The 18,217-nt window shown below is 44.7% G+C and overlaps 1 protein-coding gene across 1 annotated transcript; it reads right to left on the reverse strand.

Moving 5' to 3' along the window:
• Positions 1–438: 438 nt before the first annotated feature.
• Positions 439–1,263, reverse strand: DIO3 (iodothyronine deiodinase 3; the record flags this gene model as incomplete). Its single annotated transcript, XM_080345088.1, has 1 exon — positions 439–1,263. One exon carries the CDS (start codon positions 1,261–1,263, stop codon positions 439–441), a length of 825 nt encoding a protein of 274 aa, XP_080201214.1.
• Between the last annotated feature and the right edge of the window lie 16,954 nt (positions 1,264–18,217).

Consider the following 18,217-nt stretch of genomic DNA (forward strand, 5'->3'; position numbering starts at 1 on the left):
CATTTCAAAATCGGTCATCACAAAGAAATACTAGAAATCCCAGTTAGCACTTGCTAGGCAGCACGGAGCACTTGTACACAACTTTTCAGACGCACACCCGCGCACACACGCAGATGGGAACAGATCCCGTAGGAAGAGAGCCTCCTTAAAAAATAGTAAACGCTTCTCAAAAAAAAAAAAAAAAAGGGAGCAGGGGGGAGAGTATTTACAAAACGCACATGGAAATACAGTATTGACAGAGCGTGGCTGGCAAATCAACATGATTTGAATAGAGAAAGGACTATGGCACATCTTCCTCCAAAGCTCCCACAGCAGCCTCCTTCGAGTGTCCCCGGGGAAGACAGCTCCTGCCATCCGCGTCGCAGTGCCTTCTCCCTCCCCACCTCTCCTCCCGCCCTCCCCTCGCCTCTCCACCCCTTCAGTTTTGCCAGGTCCTTTTTACACTTGGATGACCACCGTGCTGGGGCTCTGGAGCCGGGTTTTGTATTGGTCTAGCCAGCTCCTCAGCTCCGAGATCTTGTAGCCCTCTGGTCCTCTGCCTCCCTGGTACATCACCTTCTCCTCCTGGATGACGTAGAGCCTCTCGAAGTAGGCACCGTAGGCGGCGCTGGAAGCATTGTCCATGGTGTCCACGGCCAGGGGACAATCGGGCGCCCCTTCCCTCATCAGCTGAGCTGCCCGCAGCCTGTCCTGGAGGCACTGGTGCTTGGGGATGTTGTAGGCTGCGTCCGAGCTGACCCAGCCGTCGGAGGGGTGTGCTTCTTCGATGTACACCAGCAGGAAGTCAGCAATGTCCACGAAGTGCGCGGCCAAGCGCTGGAAGGACCTCAGGCGGGCCATGAACGGGGGTCAGGTGCAGCTGCCGAAGTTGAGGATGAGGGGTCTCTTGCCACGGGCGAAGTCGAGGATGCGGAGCCTCTTCTGCCCATCCAGCTGGATCACCTCGGGGTTGGGGGCTAAGGAGCCCACGTGCGCCGACTTGAAGAAGTCCAGCTTCTGCCCGTGCCACACAGCTTTCAGCGACTCCAGCGTGAACATGCGGTTGGAGTCGGACACGCAGACCGGGGGGTCGTCGGGGGGCGGCCCCTCGCTGGCACTGGCCACCTCTTCTGCCGTGGGCATCATCAGCATCTTCTTCCTAATGCACAGAAAATCCAGGAGCCAGAGCATCACGGCAGTGAGCAGGAAGCGGGGGAAGAGGAAGATGCAGGCGGCCGCCTGGGTGAGCAGCTGCAAGGTGTGAACGCCAAGGGAGTGGAGCATCGCAGCGGCTCGTGCTGTAGGGCGCTGGCTGCCTGGGGCCCCCCACGCACCCTGCTTGCCGGGGTCTGTGCAGCACAGCTGAGATCCCGCTTCTCTTTAAGCCCATTTTATAGTCAGGGATTTAAATGAAAAGTGACTCCACCTCCGGCCAGAACCCGCCCCTCTGGAACTTGAGCCTGGGGATTACCTACCCCTCCACTCTAATGACCTAAAAATACACAGACAAAAGGGGAGAGAGCCCCGGCGGGGGCTGCGAGGGACGTGCAACGAAGCAGGGAGCAGCCGCTATCAGGCACCAGCAGAGAGTCCGAGATAGGGCACCGCCGGGGTCCCCGGCCGCTGATAGCGGCAGACGCTCACAAGCAGCCTCGCCAAGGACAATGCAACAGGCGCAGTTCGTGCCCCGGCCCGGCCGGGCCCGGCTCCGGGCTGTGCGAGCGCGGGGCCGCCGCCGAGCCGGAGCGGCAGCGGGAGCGGGGGCTGGGGCCGTCCCGGCAGCGCCTGCAGGTGACAGGGACGGGCTGCCCGCGCCTCGTCCCTCGTCCCTCCCCTGCGCCTCCCTCCCCTCCCCGCCCCACCAGCCCGGTGGCCCCAGGGCACGGCCTCCGCCCCGCTACACGCCGGGGGCACCCGGGACTCGAACCCCTGGACCCGCCTCGCCCGCATCCTCCCGCCGCGGCGGCGGTGGCGGGACGGGACGGGAGGCGGCCGCTGCCCCAGCCCGCGGGAAGCCCCTCGCCCCATGGCCGGCGGTCCGGGCCTCGGCGCGGGGGATGCCAGGTGGGCGCGGGCCGGCGGGCGCTGCCCCGCGGCGGAGGAGGGGCGCGGGCGGCGCTCCGGCCGCTAGGGGTAGCTGTTGCCCGAGAAGCAGCCGCGGCGGCGGCTGTGGCGGCGGGGAGCCGCTGGGCCCTGCCGCCCCCCCGGCCCGGGGTGTCCGTGCCCCCGCCCCCCAACCCCGGAGCCCAAGCCGGAGGGCGTGTCCCCAGAGCGGCGGGTCTCCCCCAGGGTGAGGTCACCGGCCTCCCCCCCCCGCGAGGGCCCTCGGGAATCAGGGTCACGGCGGGGAGCCCGAGGCTGCAGGAGGCGGCGGGGCCGGGCTGGCCTCGGGGTTGCGGCTGTGCGCCGGGGTGTGAAGGCGGAGCCCGGCCGCGCTGCAGCGGGGCTCTCCGGCCGCGCTCGACGCCGGGCTGGGCGGGGCAGCCGCCGTGCTCCCGGGGGTCATTGTCCCATCCCGGCCATGTGACCCCCGGGCTTCACCTGCCAGCGCAGCCATGAGCGCGCCCTCCCGCGCCACGGAGCTGAGGCGGTGCCGCGGCGTGTTGCACGATGGGTGGGCAGCGTGGATAGTGGGGGCAGCAAGAGAGCACTGCCTCTGCGATGTCCCCCTCTTTACTGGGGGTCCCGCAGCACCCGGTGACAGATGCCTGCTTACGGAGACCCTGGAGGAGGCATCAGCATTTGTTTTCTCTTGTCAAGTGAAGTATGAACACAAGCTTCTCATGTGAGTAGGTTTAGCAAAGTCCTTAAACAGATGAGTGGAGTGTCACCTCACAGACGTGGTCAAGTAGATCTACGTTCTATCCACACAGTGGACATGCGAGGGCTGGTTTTAAGTTGGATGGGTATGTGTCAGTTAACAAAGTGCTTGCAGTACGTGGAGCTGAGCACAGACTGGCTACCTTCAGCGTTCACCCAGTCAGGAGGAATTTATGGCCCGTAAATTCCTTCTTGCTGGACTAGATGGAGACCTGTCCCAGATGTATGGTGCTTAAATCTAGTTTCGTGTATAGACACGGCCCTAGACAAAACACAGCAGCTATGCTCACAGATGCTTCATTGATACAGGGTTCCCAGTTTGCCATGTGCACATCATTTCCTCACCAGCTTCTTTAGAAAGGGGTATTAGTTGTCCAAAATGCTGAACGCTTCCCTCTGCTATGCAAATGCGACCCATGCATCCCTGAGCTGCTGCTACAGCTGCCACTCACCCAGGAGCCTGCTGTGCTGACTTTGGGGACATGCCACCCAAACATTCGACGTGTGTGTGGGTTCTGGGTGCCCGTTTCTGCCTGTGGCTGATGCCAGGTCTCTGGCTGCAGATTTCCAGAGAGCCCGAGGACCTGCAACTCTGCCTGGGTGCAGCCTGCACTTCTCCAAATGTGACTGTGCACGTCTCCGTGCCTCCCGTCTAACATCTGCAAAATGGAAAAATTAATGCTGAGCCTCCTCATGGGAGTCTAGGCGGCTTACTTCATTTTTATGTAACTTGTTACGAGAACTCCGACTAAAAGGCAAAATTAAAATTTCATTTTATTTTTTCTTTATCTGTTTCCGAAAGGCTGGTTTAGAGCGATCTGATCAGGCGCCTGGTTTGCAGCCCCCTGGTGCATTGTCTGTAGCTGTTGTCAACAGCAAGTGAAGGGAATTCAGCATTTTAGCACCTGAATGGAAATGTATGCTCTAGTCCTCATAAAGCCATGTTCATGCACTAGCCTGCTTAATAAATTTTTTGGCATTCTGTGGTGCTCAGTCCAGGGAAAATTACTGAGTAGATATTTACTATATTGTCAAACTTATTTTGAACTCTTAATGTGGGCCTCTCACCACCTCTCTGTGCAGTTATGCAATCTTGGAAACCACAAATTAAAGCCTCTAAACAGACGCAATAACGAATTGTGGTAACTCTGAAGAAACCCCCAGGAAAAAAAATTGATCTCTCAAAGTGACCTCTTCAAACTCTGCTGACAGACAAAAGCCTGAATAAACAGATGAGTTTGCAATCCTGAATATCAACAAACTTTGCTCTACTAGATCAGTGAGAGATATTGCAAGGTGAAAAACGTATTTGGTCTTACATAGAGCATTTGTAGCTGGATAGGGACTTTGGAAATGACTTTATCTCCATTCTTTGGAAACAGCTTTGCTTTATTTTTGTAGCTTAAAGGAAACTTTTGAATTGGGGTTTCCTATTCAGATGTAGATAGAGCAGAGAACTGAAGCCTTTTGCTCTAGCAGCCCACCAATACACTTTCCTACCATAGGAAAATTCAAATATAACTCAAAGGTGCTGTTTCGTAGTGAAACGGTGGCTCTGCTTGGCTCTACAAGCCACGCACTGATGTGTTCAGTCGAAGTGCAGCGCTCGTGTATTTATACAAAACTCCGTGGGAAAGGGTGGAAATTTTTCTGCATCCCTTTGGTTGTTGGGAGGTTTGAAGTGATGTGTTGCTGCTGTTCTCACTTCTGTATTATGCTGGACGGTTTTCAAAATCATGTGTTTTCACTCCGGTAAACCCTCTCTCTACTTCACAAGGGCCATACCTCCCAGTTGGATCTTGGATTATTTTTAGGTATGTGAAGGTAGTCGGTCTTTCTAGGAATCCATTTCGCTGCTACTAATAGTGTGGGAACTTACGTCTTCCTGCACACTGAGGATTTCATAGAATATATCCTAAAATACGGGATTTACAGTGGCACATCTGGTTATGGGTGGTTTTTACTCTTCTGCATGTGGTCTGTGGTTCAGCAGTCACTAACTTAAATATGTATAAGTTTCTGTGTGTGTGTCCGCACGACTGCACATACAGGGTTCACAGTATTTCCTTTTTTGAGAACTTTGTAGTTGTAGTTTTTCTTCATTTTATAGTTGTAATTTATAACTCTTTTAAAGTTTTTTTCATAAACAGGAGCTACAAAATAAATCCAGCAACTTATAAAAACAAAACCTCAAAAGGCTGAAATTAAAAACATCAGGTCTGCTTTGATGTAGAGAATGTGTTGAAATGGTATATTTACATGTTTATTTTCTATTTTATAATTTCCTGCACAAAGGCATGCAATACTTTCTGACAGGAAACTGAATGTATTTTGGAAGAGTTCCACCTCTCGTGTCATCTAAGCTACACGTCATTAATGTGTTAGAACAGAACTTTATGTGAAGGAAATGAAAAAGACTTCGCTGAAGTTTGGATCTGGCCCCAAAATAAGAGCTGGACAATTTCTTCTCATGTAAGCAGCTACCCGGTGACGACAGAGAGGTGCAGTAGTGCAGTGGTGAATTACTCACCTGTCTGGTATCTGTAAGAAGTGAGTAAATGTTATGTTGCTGAAACTGGAGGTGGATAAACCCCATTTGCAGTTGTTTTCTCTTGGTGATACCGTAAGCTGAAGCCTAGGCTTGAGTCTGGATGTCTCTGGACCAACATCCCTGTTAATCTTTCACCACTTTTAGGTGACACCTGTTTTTCTTTTCCACCCTCCTTTTTTAAAAAAAATTTTTAATATATATTTGACTCAGGAAAAACCCATGCAAAGTCAAGCACCAGCCAATGCTATGTGTATCTTTGAGAATTGAAAGAAAAAAGTGCCATGCTGCAGATTGGTCTAGAAAGTCACCAGCAGAGACAAGGACTTTGACTCTCCTACCCCACCCTAGTATTCTCACCTTTGAATTCACGACAAGTGTGTCATATATGACAAAGAGATTCCCTGCACTGAAGCTTTTAAAATTTTCTTTTCCCCTCTTCTTGCTGACTCTGGGTTGAACTGTGAAGGAATTGTTTGATTTGGAGGTAGGACTGATTCCACAGCTACAGGTCTGTTAGTGCAACACTTAGTCTCACCCTGAGTGAGCGGAAACCAACATTTTCATGAGTCTGTGAGCCACCTACCAAAGCTTTGCAGCGTGACCAAGTGTGCAGTTCCCCTGGTGTGTTAATGGGTTTCTGCACCTGCCTCCACGCTGCCGCTTGCTAGTGCCCCTGTTGTGCTGGCAGCTTGTCAAGCTGTGGTGGAAACTAGATAACTAAAAGGCTCTGGTTTAAAGAATTCTGGTTTTAAACCCAGATTATTTTGGTGACTGGATTTACTTTGGGACCTCTAAAATAGCACGACCTGTGGTGCAACTTGGTGAATACCAAAAGGTGCAGCTTTTGACTCCGTGATTCCTTCCTCACTTCTGCTTGCTCTGTGTCTTTTGTGATCCCATGGTCACCTGTTTCAAGGACTATGGGGGCAGAAAAGCTTAGCTTTAGGAAAAGCAGTTATTTCCTGACAGGTTAGTTCCCTAAATTGGCTCACAACAAAAGGAAATGATCACACGTGCGATGCAGAGAAGGCAGGAGAGAAATGGCCCCAGTGTGTGGCCAAGGTGGGGGTAACAGAACCATCCCATCAGTCTGCCTTAGCAGCATCATCAAACTGCCCCTGCACGAGACTGTGTAGTGAGACTGTGTTAAGAGCAGAAATTTCCTGAACGAGCTTCACTGCAAGGAAAATGTACATAGTCTTACCCTTTTGTGTAGTGGAGGAGTATAGGAGATGTACAGGAGATGACAGTGGTTGTCACAAGGTCCTGCTGGGCAATGGAGCCGAGTGGGGCACACAGCCGGCTTCTGGGGTGAGCCAGCAATGTCAACTTCAGCAGCAGCTGCTCACACGCTTCCTCCAGCGGTAGGAAATCAGATTATCCAGAAACCCCCGTGCCAAGCACATCTCTGCTAGCCATCAAGCAAACTGCTTTTGAGCTGCTGTGGCTCAAGAGCTCAGCCTGGACCCCCTGGCAGTGCAGTGTAATTATAGTCGTCTGAATGGTTCGCTCTGCAGCAAAGACAACAGGCTAGTCCGGAGTGGAACCCCACAGAGTTACACTTAAGCGGCAACTTTGTACACATTGAATACAGATGAAGTCCTTGGCAGAAAGAGAAAATACTTCTTCCATTGTCTTTGTTCATACGGGTTTCAGGTGTGATGCAGAGGAAGATGAGGAGATGCAATTTGCTTCAATCTAAATCTCCTCTAAGAACACTGTAACAGAATTCACCACGTGCAATGTTTTATAACAGAGTATGTTTCAGCATATGACAGCAAATTTCAATACACCAGCACTGTTTAGAAAGATGAGAACAGCAGGCTGATAACTAGGGTTAGTTTTTCATCTTTTAAATGGCAGCGCAGCAAGGGTATTTGCTCAAAATATTAAGAGGATACTTTTGAGTTGACAGACTCAAGGCTTTGTGGGGGTAAAGGAAACACCTCTCCTTTGAGCTCCCATTCCACAGGGAAGCCTCAGCACTGCCTGGCAGTCTTTGTTACAGGCTGATTCTCAGAGCTCCGAGGTTTGTGTGGAGAAAGCCGTGAGCGATCAGTAGCAAAACTCCCGGCACCTCCCTTATGCTCAGGATTTTGCCCAAGCCGTGCAGCATGATAACAGACAAAAGAAGGGCTGAAGACTCAGGGTACCATTTCCATCATCTCGCTTTCCTTAGCAAGTGCAGTAAAATATAAAGAGTTTTAAAATAATATCATTTAATAATTCTCAGGTTTTCAGGCAATTGCATGTGCCCTGCCTGAACTGACATACACATTTGAATTTTCAATCTGTTACCGACTCGGAGGGAAAGGCAGGGAAAATAGCATTTAAAAAACATTTATTCAAGCAAAATCTTTAGGGATCATGTCTGGGATAATCTTTTTCAGGGTGACCCTCATTTTCTACAATATAATGGTTTTACCCAGCAGTGGTTTAACGGTTTTGAATAATCTGTTGAGTGAAGGAACAAATACTTCAGCAAGAATGGAGGAGTTTACTCAGAAAGGCAGGAGTATCAGCCCACTTTTTAATATAGAACAGAGATGATTGATCTACTGACCTTTTATCCCTAGCATCACTAAAATGCATATTACATGTATATTACATGTTTTGTGTAAATGACCACTTCGAGCATGACAGACCTGTTTGAAGCAAGTGACATGCCAAACAGGAGGCTGGAAGCCACCATTGCTGGTACTTTGGCTCTCATCAAATAACTCGCCCGCTTCGAGCCTTTTCTTTGAACATAAATGTTTGTGAAGTTTTCCAGTGATTTTTTTTCCTGGCATTTGCACCATGACTCTGTTATTTTTAGCCCTGTAAAATGGCATTATGCAATTCCTGAAATGTGTTTCTTTCAGCTCATGATGATTTATAAGTCTTAATTTCCAGGATACTCCCTTGAAGTTACCTTCTCTTTGTGACCTCAGGATTTCTCTTCCCAGACCTTTGGTATTTATTTTTACTGTTTCTGTGGTCAGGGCTTGGCAATGTTATTTTGGATTAATGACTAAACATACATAAGAACTGGAAGGAATACACATCTTAATCTCATAATTTAATGTGTGGCTTGTTTATCAATAGTATAAAGAAGTTTCTGAACAGGTTTGACACATGCTAATAATAGGTCTCTTCAGCCAGATAGAAAGACTTTGATGAATCTGAACTGCATGTAATTCTCCACTTGTTCCAAAATAGATGCAATTTGCTTATTTTATATTGCAGTGCAGTATTTCTTTCTAAAAGTTTGCCCAGAAAGAATTGGAAGTAGAGGTCGGTTAGTCTGAACAACTATGCATTGTTTATATGGAATCTTTTAATTGAAACAAAATTTTGTAAACCTGCTCGCTTCTCTGCTCTTGGATGAAGAAAAGATCTTGGGAGTAACAAGGGCCCGAATTCCTGTTCTATTTTTTCCTTTTATGCAGGAAACTGCAAATAATTTAATGCTCAGATGAAATTACTCAGCATTTTACTCAGTCATTGAATTTACCTCATAAGCGGTATATTTTGCTTTCATTATATATCCAGTGATTTTTAACAGGCATCTTCTGATGATCTTTTCACTTTCTCTGTGTATTCTTATTTACCTTCATTGTTTATTTACTTAGACTTAATTCCTTCCCTACACAGCCTACTGCGAATAAAATGTTCCCCTGAAAATGATTAATTTTGCACTTTGTTTACAGAATAGTCTTGCAATGTTGTATCTGATACTCATTAGCAGGAAAACAGAAATAAAACGAGAAACATTAGGTCTCACCACAAATCATTTTGAATTCACTGGGGTCAGGATCTGACCTAAAGTGTTTAGGTTAGCTCAATGGCTCAAGTTGATTCGAAGGGTCTCAATGTTTATGCCTAACAGCACGTCCTCCTATGACTTTTTATTTTTAGCTGCCCAACAGTTCTTACTTTCTGTGAATTTATTCTTAGACAAAGCAATACAGTCTCTTCACAGGGAGAAACTGTGACAAGCATCGCCATGTGGTACAGCTCATCATTTCATAGGGCCCATCATTTCCACCTGAAGCTCTGGCAGAAAAAAAAAACAATCAAAGATTTAATGGTTGCTTTAAACTTAGATATTAAATTTTGGGTTCCAATTCACTCTTCTCAGTGCGTGAATTATTGTGGATACCTGGAGCCGTCCGCCATCCTCTGTGAAACTTAATTTAAGGGCCACAAATTGCCTCTGAATATTAACATATGTGCAAACCTGTTTCTTGGAATCCAACCGTACTTTTATTTCTGACACTTCAATAAAATTGATTTTGTGAGGGTACTAATCCTTTGCTACTACTTCTTACCTGAAACCAAGTTTAAATTTCTTAAAACCAGAAAACGGTGCTTTTTCAGAAAAGGTATTCACAACCCTTTTGAAATGGGAATCATGTACGAAGCAGGGAGTACATATGTGAATAAAATGATTCCAAGTGACTTAAGCTTTCTCGTAGAAAAGGGAAAGAAATCTGAAATGCATATTTATTACAAACAAGCCCTGGATTTACTAGGTACTGAGCAAACATTCTTTTAAGAACAATTATGTTGCATTTGGAAAAACCGACATTTTCTTTCTTTCTTTCAATTTTAATTGGCATGATGCTCCCACTGAGCCAAACAAAAAAAAAGTGGAAGTCAGCAGCAATATACAAATTAAAATAGGAGTAAAGTATCTTAGCTGATGAAAGCATAGATAAAAGGCTCTGAAGCCTTTCTTACAAATACCTTCTTCAAAAGGGGGTGGTCCTTGGGCAGTGGTGGCCCGTGCCTATTCCTTGGCCTCTTTTACAGTCGCTGACATTGCGCTGCCAATGAAGCAGCTGTCACTTTTTACCAGCCTTAATGCCTGCCAGCAGCCAGCTCGGAAGAGCTGCTTTTAATTAAATTCTTGATTTCAATTGGATTTTTTGCAGTTCACAGCTAATGGAGATTTTTAGGGTGGGGTCTTACAGGGCACCTAGGAGTATTTCAGACACCTCTGTGTTACAGAGTTCTGTTCAAAAGCATCAAGCATCACCTTAAAATTAGTTACATTTTTACCCCCATTACTTGCGAGAGCTCTTCCAGGATCTTGCTGCCATAATGGCTAGACATTCATATTTCTGACTTAACTGTATCTATGGTGGATTTACACCCATTTGTTCTTACGCCAACACTGTCTCTTTGCTGAGGCAGTTTTCCTGCCTGCCCTTCCTTGGTGTGTTGAAGAGGTCAGTCCTGTCCCTTTGGGCGCAGCTCCTCTGGGGCTAGCGAACCAAACTTGTGCGGTATATTGGCACAGATGAGGGCAGGCAAGTTCCGTCTCTCTCTGCTAATGATCTGAGTGAGCTGGGATGAAAATTTGCCCTCTCCCAGTGCCTGTAGGGCTATGCCAATGTCATGCTAAGCCTGAGCTGGTGAGTTCTGCTGGAGACTTCATTAGCACTGTGCTAATTTGGTCTATATGGATTCTGGGCCAGTATGAGACCAACTGAGGCTCGCATTGGTCTGCACCTGTTTATTCAGATGTGCTCACAGCCTCTTCTCATGAGATGGATTTTCCATTTCTCTGGTCCTCCTAGAAGCAATCTTCTGCACCTGTTTCATGTCAAGTCCATTTTCCTGCATCATATACAAAGAAATTAATTGGACAACAAGAGATGGCTCTGCCCTGTCCTCTTTCCCTTGCATTAGCAGTGCTTGGCACAACATACGGTCACTGCTTCAGCACAGTCATTCTCATCAGTCTGGTTGATGTCTGGAAGTCAAGGACAAACACAGATGCAGCTTGACAGCTGAACACCTGGACAATGAGGTCCCTTCCAACCTGGTGTTCTATGGTATGATTCTATCAGTGACACGCTGGGTGTACCCTCCATATGCTGTGTTACTCGATCAGTGCTGTGCAATACAGCTTGGACCTACCTGCAACACATAGGACAAGTCAAAACTTTATGTACGGTGACTCTGCAGCCTCTCCACTGTATCAGCCAACGCACCGTGCAGTCAGCCTGTCTCGGTGAGCCCAGTGCAATGGGAGAGTGTCGGGCCGCTTGTGCACTCGCTGGCCATCTGTGTCCTTCACGTTCCCCACAGGCTGGAATTCCTGCTCATGCGGAGCGTGGCATGGGATTTCCCAGACGCAAACATGGGAGCCCAGGCACATGCTTGGGGGCCTAGTGACAGGGCTGTGGCTGTGGATGTCCCCCATATGGAGCACAGCTGTGTCTATTCTTGAATGGGGTGACCTAAATTTTACACAGTATTCCGGTGACGTATGACCGGCACATCCCTCCCTGCTGGAAACACCCCACGTGTTTTTGAATTGTACTTGTTTACCATAGCTGCCTCTCTTTAGGGGCTCATGCTAACCCTGAATTTGACTGAACCATCTCGAGTTTTCTCCTCCCCATGCAGTTGGCAAGTGCCCAGTTATAGTGATAGTTTTTCTGCCAGCTTCATGAAATTGAGCTAGGCATTTCTGGATTTCATCCTGTTTGTGTTGCTTCAGCCCTGGAAGCCATTGAGTTCTTCCAGTGAAATAGCCCGGTCTTGTTTTGTACACCCACAGATTTCATAAGCTCATTCCCAATTTTTGCACTCCAGTTTTCCATGTCATCTCTGCTGACCATATTCTTGTACTGATGTTTTCATCATGATAATCAGCAGATAGCAGATAAACTCGGCTGATGTACGTTGTCATAGCTTTTGCTATTGAAATAGTGCTGCTAGTGTTTCCAGCTAAAGTTCTGCCAGAATGTAATCAGAAACGTACCTTTAAAATGTGATGTTTCTTTAACTGCTGTAAACATATTTTAAAGGAATTCAAAAGGCTTTGCTTAAAAATACCACAGTGCTTGTGAAACAGTGATTCTTAGGCCAAATTAGCACTAAAAATGTATCATAATATTAAACATATTACAATATTAAAGGTGTAGATTTCCATTATTAGGAATATTCTCACTTGCCTAACTCTATTGTAACTGTGTTTCTTATACACAGATGACTTCAGTTATTATGATAAATCATGCTGCTCTTTCTCGAGTGAGATGCCAGAGAGATATTGCAACAAGCACTTGCTTCTTGGCATGACATCAGTCCTTTTCAGTAGTGGCTTTGGAGCTGACCTTTACAGCAATTTTGTTCTGTTACCTGAAGAACCGGGCATCATGTTACTGTATTCTATATGCCACAGGGCTGTCTTTCCCCAGAGGTATTCCCATACCCTCTCTCCAGCTTTATGGCTGAGAAGAAGACCTAGGAAATAGAAACCAAATGCAATAGTGCATCCGAAAGCAAACCAGGTAACAACTCCAAGGGATACAAGCTGGTCCAGATCTCGCATATATGTTCAGTACTGGTGACTTAAGTGTTGTCATTGTCATGGTGACAATTAAGAAGCAAGAAGGGGAGGATCCCGGATCTGTGTGGTTTAATGGAAGTGTTTTGGTGCTAATAGTCACCTCTCATCAAGAACCACCCAAGCTTAGTCCTAGCAGGCTCCATGGTTATGACCCTGTTTTAGGGGGGAACCAAGCTGGAAGAACATGTGCCCTGAGCAGACAGGACGAGGTCCTGTAGTGAGCAGTCCTGGTTTTGGTGAGCAGTATCTCATCTGGGGAATCAGGACAGATGTTGCTTAACTAGTGGTTGCCACCATCACTTTGGCCGTTTGGTCTTTGACAGGAGATGATCAAACTGGAGCATGTGGCAATAAGAGGCAGTGATGCAGCCGCCAACATTTAATGAGTCACTTTTGAAGGTGTTAGGGGCTTTTTCTCATTTCTAAGCAATAATCAGTCAGAGAAAGCCTTTATAAAATATTTATCTTCCCTTCTGTGTGTAAAAATGATTTACTTTATTTGGTGTATGATACATTATTTTTTTCCATTAGGAAAGCAAGCTGTGATCAGTTAAACGCCTGCATGGAAGTATCCCAGAATGACCTGATATGACGAACACTATTATAGACTGTAGTTGAATAGGTGCTTCTTTTTCCAGCTATTGGAACTGTAGATATTGAAAATGTTATTTCTGAACAGTTCTGGAATCAACTTTTTTTCTTATAGAGATCCTTCTAGTACAGAATTAAAGTTGCTTAAGTGTATTTCCTTGCAATGAACATTCTAAAAATAATAAGGGATGATAAATAAGGTGACATTTATATTCAATGCAGTGCTCGTTGCCATCAAATTCCATAACCACAGTCCTCCTGCACAGACATTCAATTTAACAATACATCACCTTTGATTCATAGCTCTGAATAGCTGAAAAATCCTCTTGTAATGCTTGCCCTTGGCCCCCGATAACTTGCCATTTACTTGAATTACATACGATGAGTAAGCACTTGAAGCAGGATACATCTGTACATGTCAGTAATGTTTGTGTAAGGTTTAATTTAGCACTGTATATTATATTGCAGCCTTCACTTTCTGGGAAAGGTGATGTGAAGAAATTGTTTTGCTAAGTAAGGACCGCAAAACACATTACTTATTGTATGTTATTTTGATGTACTATTTTTTAATTCTAGATGGATTTTTGCCATCTGAGGGCTGAACAGCCTAATGTTGGAGTTCAGCCTGTGCATTTGTGTCCTGAAATACAGGAGGGTGACAGTACTAAAAGGGTTACTAGCAGCTTTCTGCCAGTACAACTGTGTTGTATGTTGGGGTGAAGTCACTCCATGTAAGACAGAGAAGCTGCCTGAATGTGGCATTTCTCTCCCTGTACACATTTGAAGACTGGGGTGCAAATCCTTGCTTCCTGTTTTGCTCTGATTGAGCTGTGTAAAACTGCCCTAGAATTTGCCATATTTGTAAATGGATAGTGGTATAAATGTGTGTGCAGGTGCCCAAAATGTGATGCTTCTATTTATTTATTCATTCTTAAAGTTGGAAAAATGAAGTGCATTAAGTTTTTTTCAGCTGGCCTATTTGATCTCGTCCGACCTGGTATCACAGGTAACTTGAACATCAAAATGTTATGGGAAACTATGAGTAATCTGAGACACTCAAGGTTTTACTAAGGCAAATTTTTAAGGCAGTACTGAGAGATAACATACATACTTTTTAAAAGACTGTTGGAAGTCCTGGTCCAAGATGGTATGCCATAATTGTGACGGTGTTAAGAGCGGTGCATCATAAACTACAGAAACTAATGTGCTTCTCTTTTCATGTGTGTTGCTGCACTTCATTAAAAGGTTATCAACATCACTTCTAACTTTAGCAGCATCGCAGTCTACATCTTTGTGTCCTGCACTTCTTCATGTTACACATTCTTTTCATGGTTTAATATAATTACTCCCAAGTCGCATTCATCTGAACTGTACCATAATAAGCATGGGTAGATGTACATCTACTTGTGGACCACTGGAGACCAGTCTTCACCCAGATGTAGCTGCAGACCTACTCAAAGGCAACTCCATTAATAGCCACAGATCCATAGTTGTTGAGTGTTCTTATGTACTTGTCCAATTCACTGAAGCTATCAATGAACTTCACTCAATAACCACAAATTTGTAACAAATTTTGACCATTACTAATACAGTACAATACAAATTAATGTGTTAACAGTGCAGTCGTTGTTTGAAAACAGCAGTGTTGCTTATGAGAGGACAGTTTCTATTTTCCGAGTTGGATTTTCACACATTGCTATTCATTTTAAGTGAAATAGAAAAGAATAGCCACCCAGACTTTGTAATCTGGATTTTTAATATGTCTGTTATGTATCTATTTTTTAATTTTCATTTATTCACTGTGTGTGTTTCTTCTCTTGCTCTGCTCCCATTAATATCCTTCAAAAATGATTGTTTTTTTCTGAAATATAACTTCAGAAGGGAAGTAAGATTTTCCCAGCATGCTAAAATCTTGGGTGGTATATAGTGTTGTCACTAGTCATATAATTTAAAATTAACACAATTGACAAATACTGCTTTAAAGCTTCTATTGAAAAATCATAATATGTAAGTGCAGTCGGACTTTTTTGCTGATCTGGATTTACATTTGTATAATGTACAGTTAATAAATGGTATGATCTTGTTACAGATTGATTACACTTCTTCACTATGTCCCTTGTTTTGTATCCCATTCTTCACTTGAAGGGCTTAATTAAATGAATCACAGTATAAGCACATATTTGCCACAACAATCACAATTCCCCATAGATAATTTTCTTTGGCTTGTCTTGCTGGGATTTCCAGGAAAGTTCCCAGAAACTGTTTCACAGAATAGAGGGATTTCTCTTTTTAAAACCCTTTTTTGGTGTTACACAAATTTGAGCCCAGAAAAGTTTATTTTTTGAGAAATAACCATGAATACTGCATGCATGTGTGCCCTTATAATAACAAAATCTTCAGAATAAATCTAGTTTAAGTTGAATCCTATTTGATTTCTGTGGTTGGCTCTGGAAACATTTGGTAGTTATTTTCCATGGAAATTCACACCCGCTTGGGGCAGTAATATGTTTAAGTGCTTCTCCTGTTATTTCTGCTCTGCAATCTAAATTCTAAAAGTTGTTTTCAATTTTTTTTTCTGTTTGCTATGTTGTGTGTACTTATTTTTCACACAGCAATAAATAATTCTGCATTTGCTATTGGTGGTCTTAGTCTTAGTGTTCATGTATGTGTGTTGAAGTGGTACAATATATAGCCCTGTAAAGATCATTGTTTGATTTTGAGAAAGAGAGGATGGTTTCTAATTTACATGTACATTGTGGGAATAATATTGTGGCCTCTCCATTCAAGAACGTGGCTGTGATTTTTCCAAATGACACGTAAGGCTTAGATGACTCCATTTACGGGTGGCTAAACTGGAGATATTTTTAAGAAATAAGCTTTTAGAGAAGAAGGTTAAACATCACAGAAATTTTAACAGGACAAGCCGGCCCCAAAGAGCGAGCAAAACTCTCGGGTGCTGTGAGTGCAGGGCAGTTCTCTTGGCCTCTGTTGCATTTGTTGGGTCAAGGTGCTTGATTCTATATTAGACATTAAATAGAGGTGGTTCATGCTTCAGTGTACTGGGAGGCATTAAAGACATGAGACATATGGAATGGCTCAAAAGGGAGAAGTTGTTTTGTTATTTTGGGATTTTTTTTGCTTATTAACATAGAGATTAATTAAAGATATTTTGATGAGAGCACGTGCAGACTGACAAGGTACAAGTGACCTTGAATCCAGAAGCTGTATCAATGTAGGCATGACACTATTTAGCAGGAAATATTAGCTCAGGCAAAGTAACCTGTTCACAGAAATGTACAATTTTTTGTGCCGGTGCTGGGTTACTTCTTGCCAACTTGGGTAACTAAGAGGGAAGAGTGGCTCTGACTCCTCACACATTTGCAGATAAACATCCATTCTTGTGAGGATTAAAGGCTTGTTTTGAGGGCCCCCAAATCAGTGGAGATATACCAGTCATCTCCAAGGACATTTGCATCGGACCTCAAGAGCTCTAACTGGCATTTCTTGCAGCTAAGTGTTATATCTAGGAGCTCCAGCTGACATGTGTTTTCATATGGCAAATACAAAGCAAGAAAAAGATCCTGCTTACGGAACTTTACCGTGAACTGAGAGGAAGCTTAGATGGAAATGATCATCCAGCCCAAGTCCTCGCCAAAGCAAGATTGTATCCTGCAGGCTGTTTTCTAACATCTGCCAGTCTGGCTATAAAAGCACCAAACAAATAAGATCCATTACTGGGAAGAGTCTGGGAGACTGTTCCATTGTTTAAAAGACGTCATGGAAGTACATTGTCTTCTGAAATTAAGTATTTATTTTTTTCTTATCTTAATTACATCTTATCCTTGGTTATGTTCTGATATACTAATTTAAAATCTTACATTTTAAAAGTCTATATAATTGTTGGCCATTACAATTCACCTTTCTGTCCTCAAGCTGACCAACCTGGGGTATTGGTCACCCTAAGGGAAAGGGCTGCACAGCTGCATGACAATAACTATTCTGTGTCACAGTGACTAGGGAAGATGATGACTCTGAGACTCCTTTTGCCTTCTTCATTTATCTGGCTTGCTCTTTCCTAATAAATCAGTTCTTCCACGCCATCACAGCTTCTGCTGTTCTTCAGTGAATGTTTGTCAGCAGCTAAATCTATGTAAGCAAGTAGTGTGGCTTGGATGCAAAACAGGAGCCATAGAGCAGAATGGTTGGTACTGCAGGCTTAACTTCTACAATTATGTATGCTTTAAAGTTTTGGGACAGTTCTGGGCTGGTCCCTCAAACTCAATATATGTACCGACTGGAGATCATTAGATGTGCTCCTGGAACACGCTTTCTGATGTAGTTTTTTTCTGAAAATCTTTGAGTCGGAGACTGCTTTGTTCTTCGAACCAGAGCATAATGAATAGGGGTGATGTGGAGCCTTCTCTACTTTTGAAGGAAATGTGCACTTCTGAACTGAAATGCTAATGCAGATACAATACAGAGTGTATTGGGAGTGTGTTGTCCAGAGCAGAAAGCAGTGTTATATAGCAGTGAGAGATTTGAGTCAGAGCTCAGGAAAATATCTGTAATGACAGGGACAGCAAAGCACTATGGGAATTGAATAAAATCCACGATGAGAGGTTTTAAGAAAAGCCTAAACAAAACAGAATTTGGGAATAATATGTATATGGTTGTTCCTGCACAAACAGGAAAGGATTTGGTCAGTTTACGACATCTCTTCAAGCCAGATTTCCCCTATGATTCCAAAGTGCACCACTATATCTGTTCTGAAGTAACGACCTTTGTATAAACAGCTCCAACGAGCTTTGTTTTCTTGCTGCGTGACAGTGTACACCCTCGTGCTATACTTGTGGTTTCTCTCAATACTGCGCCTCTTTGAATTTCTCCCACCTGATGAATGTGTTTCCCTTTTTCTTATGCATATCAGT

This window comes from Nesoenas mayeri, assembly GCF_963082525.1.
Source record: "Nesoenas mayeri genome assembly, chromosome: 5".
In the NCBI taxonomy this organism is placed as follows: Eukaryota; Metazoa; Chordata; class Aves; order Columbiformes; family Columbidae; genus Nesoenas; species Nesoenas mayeri.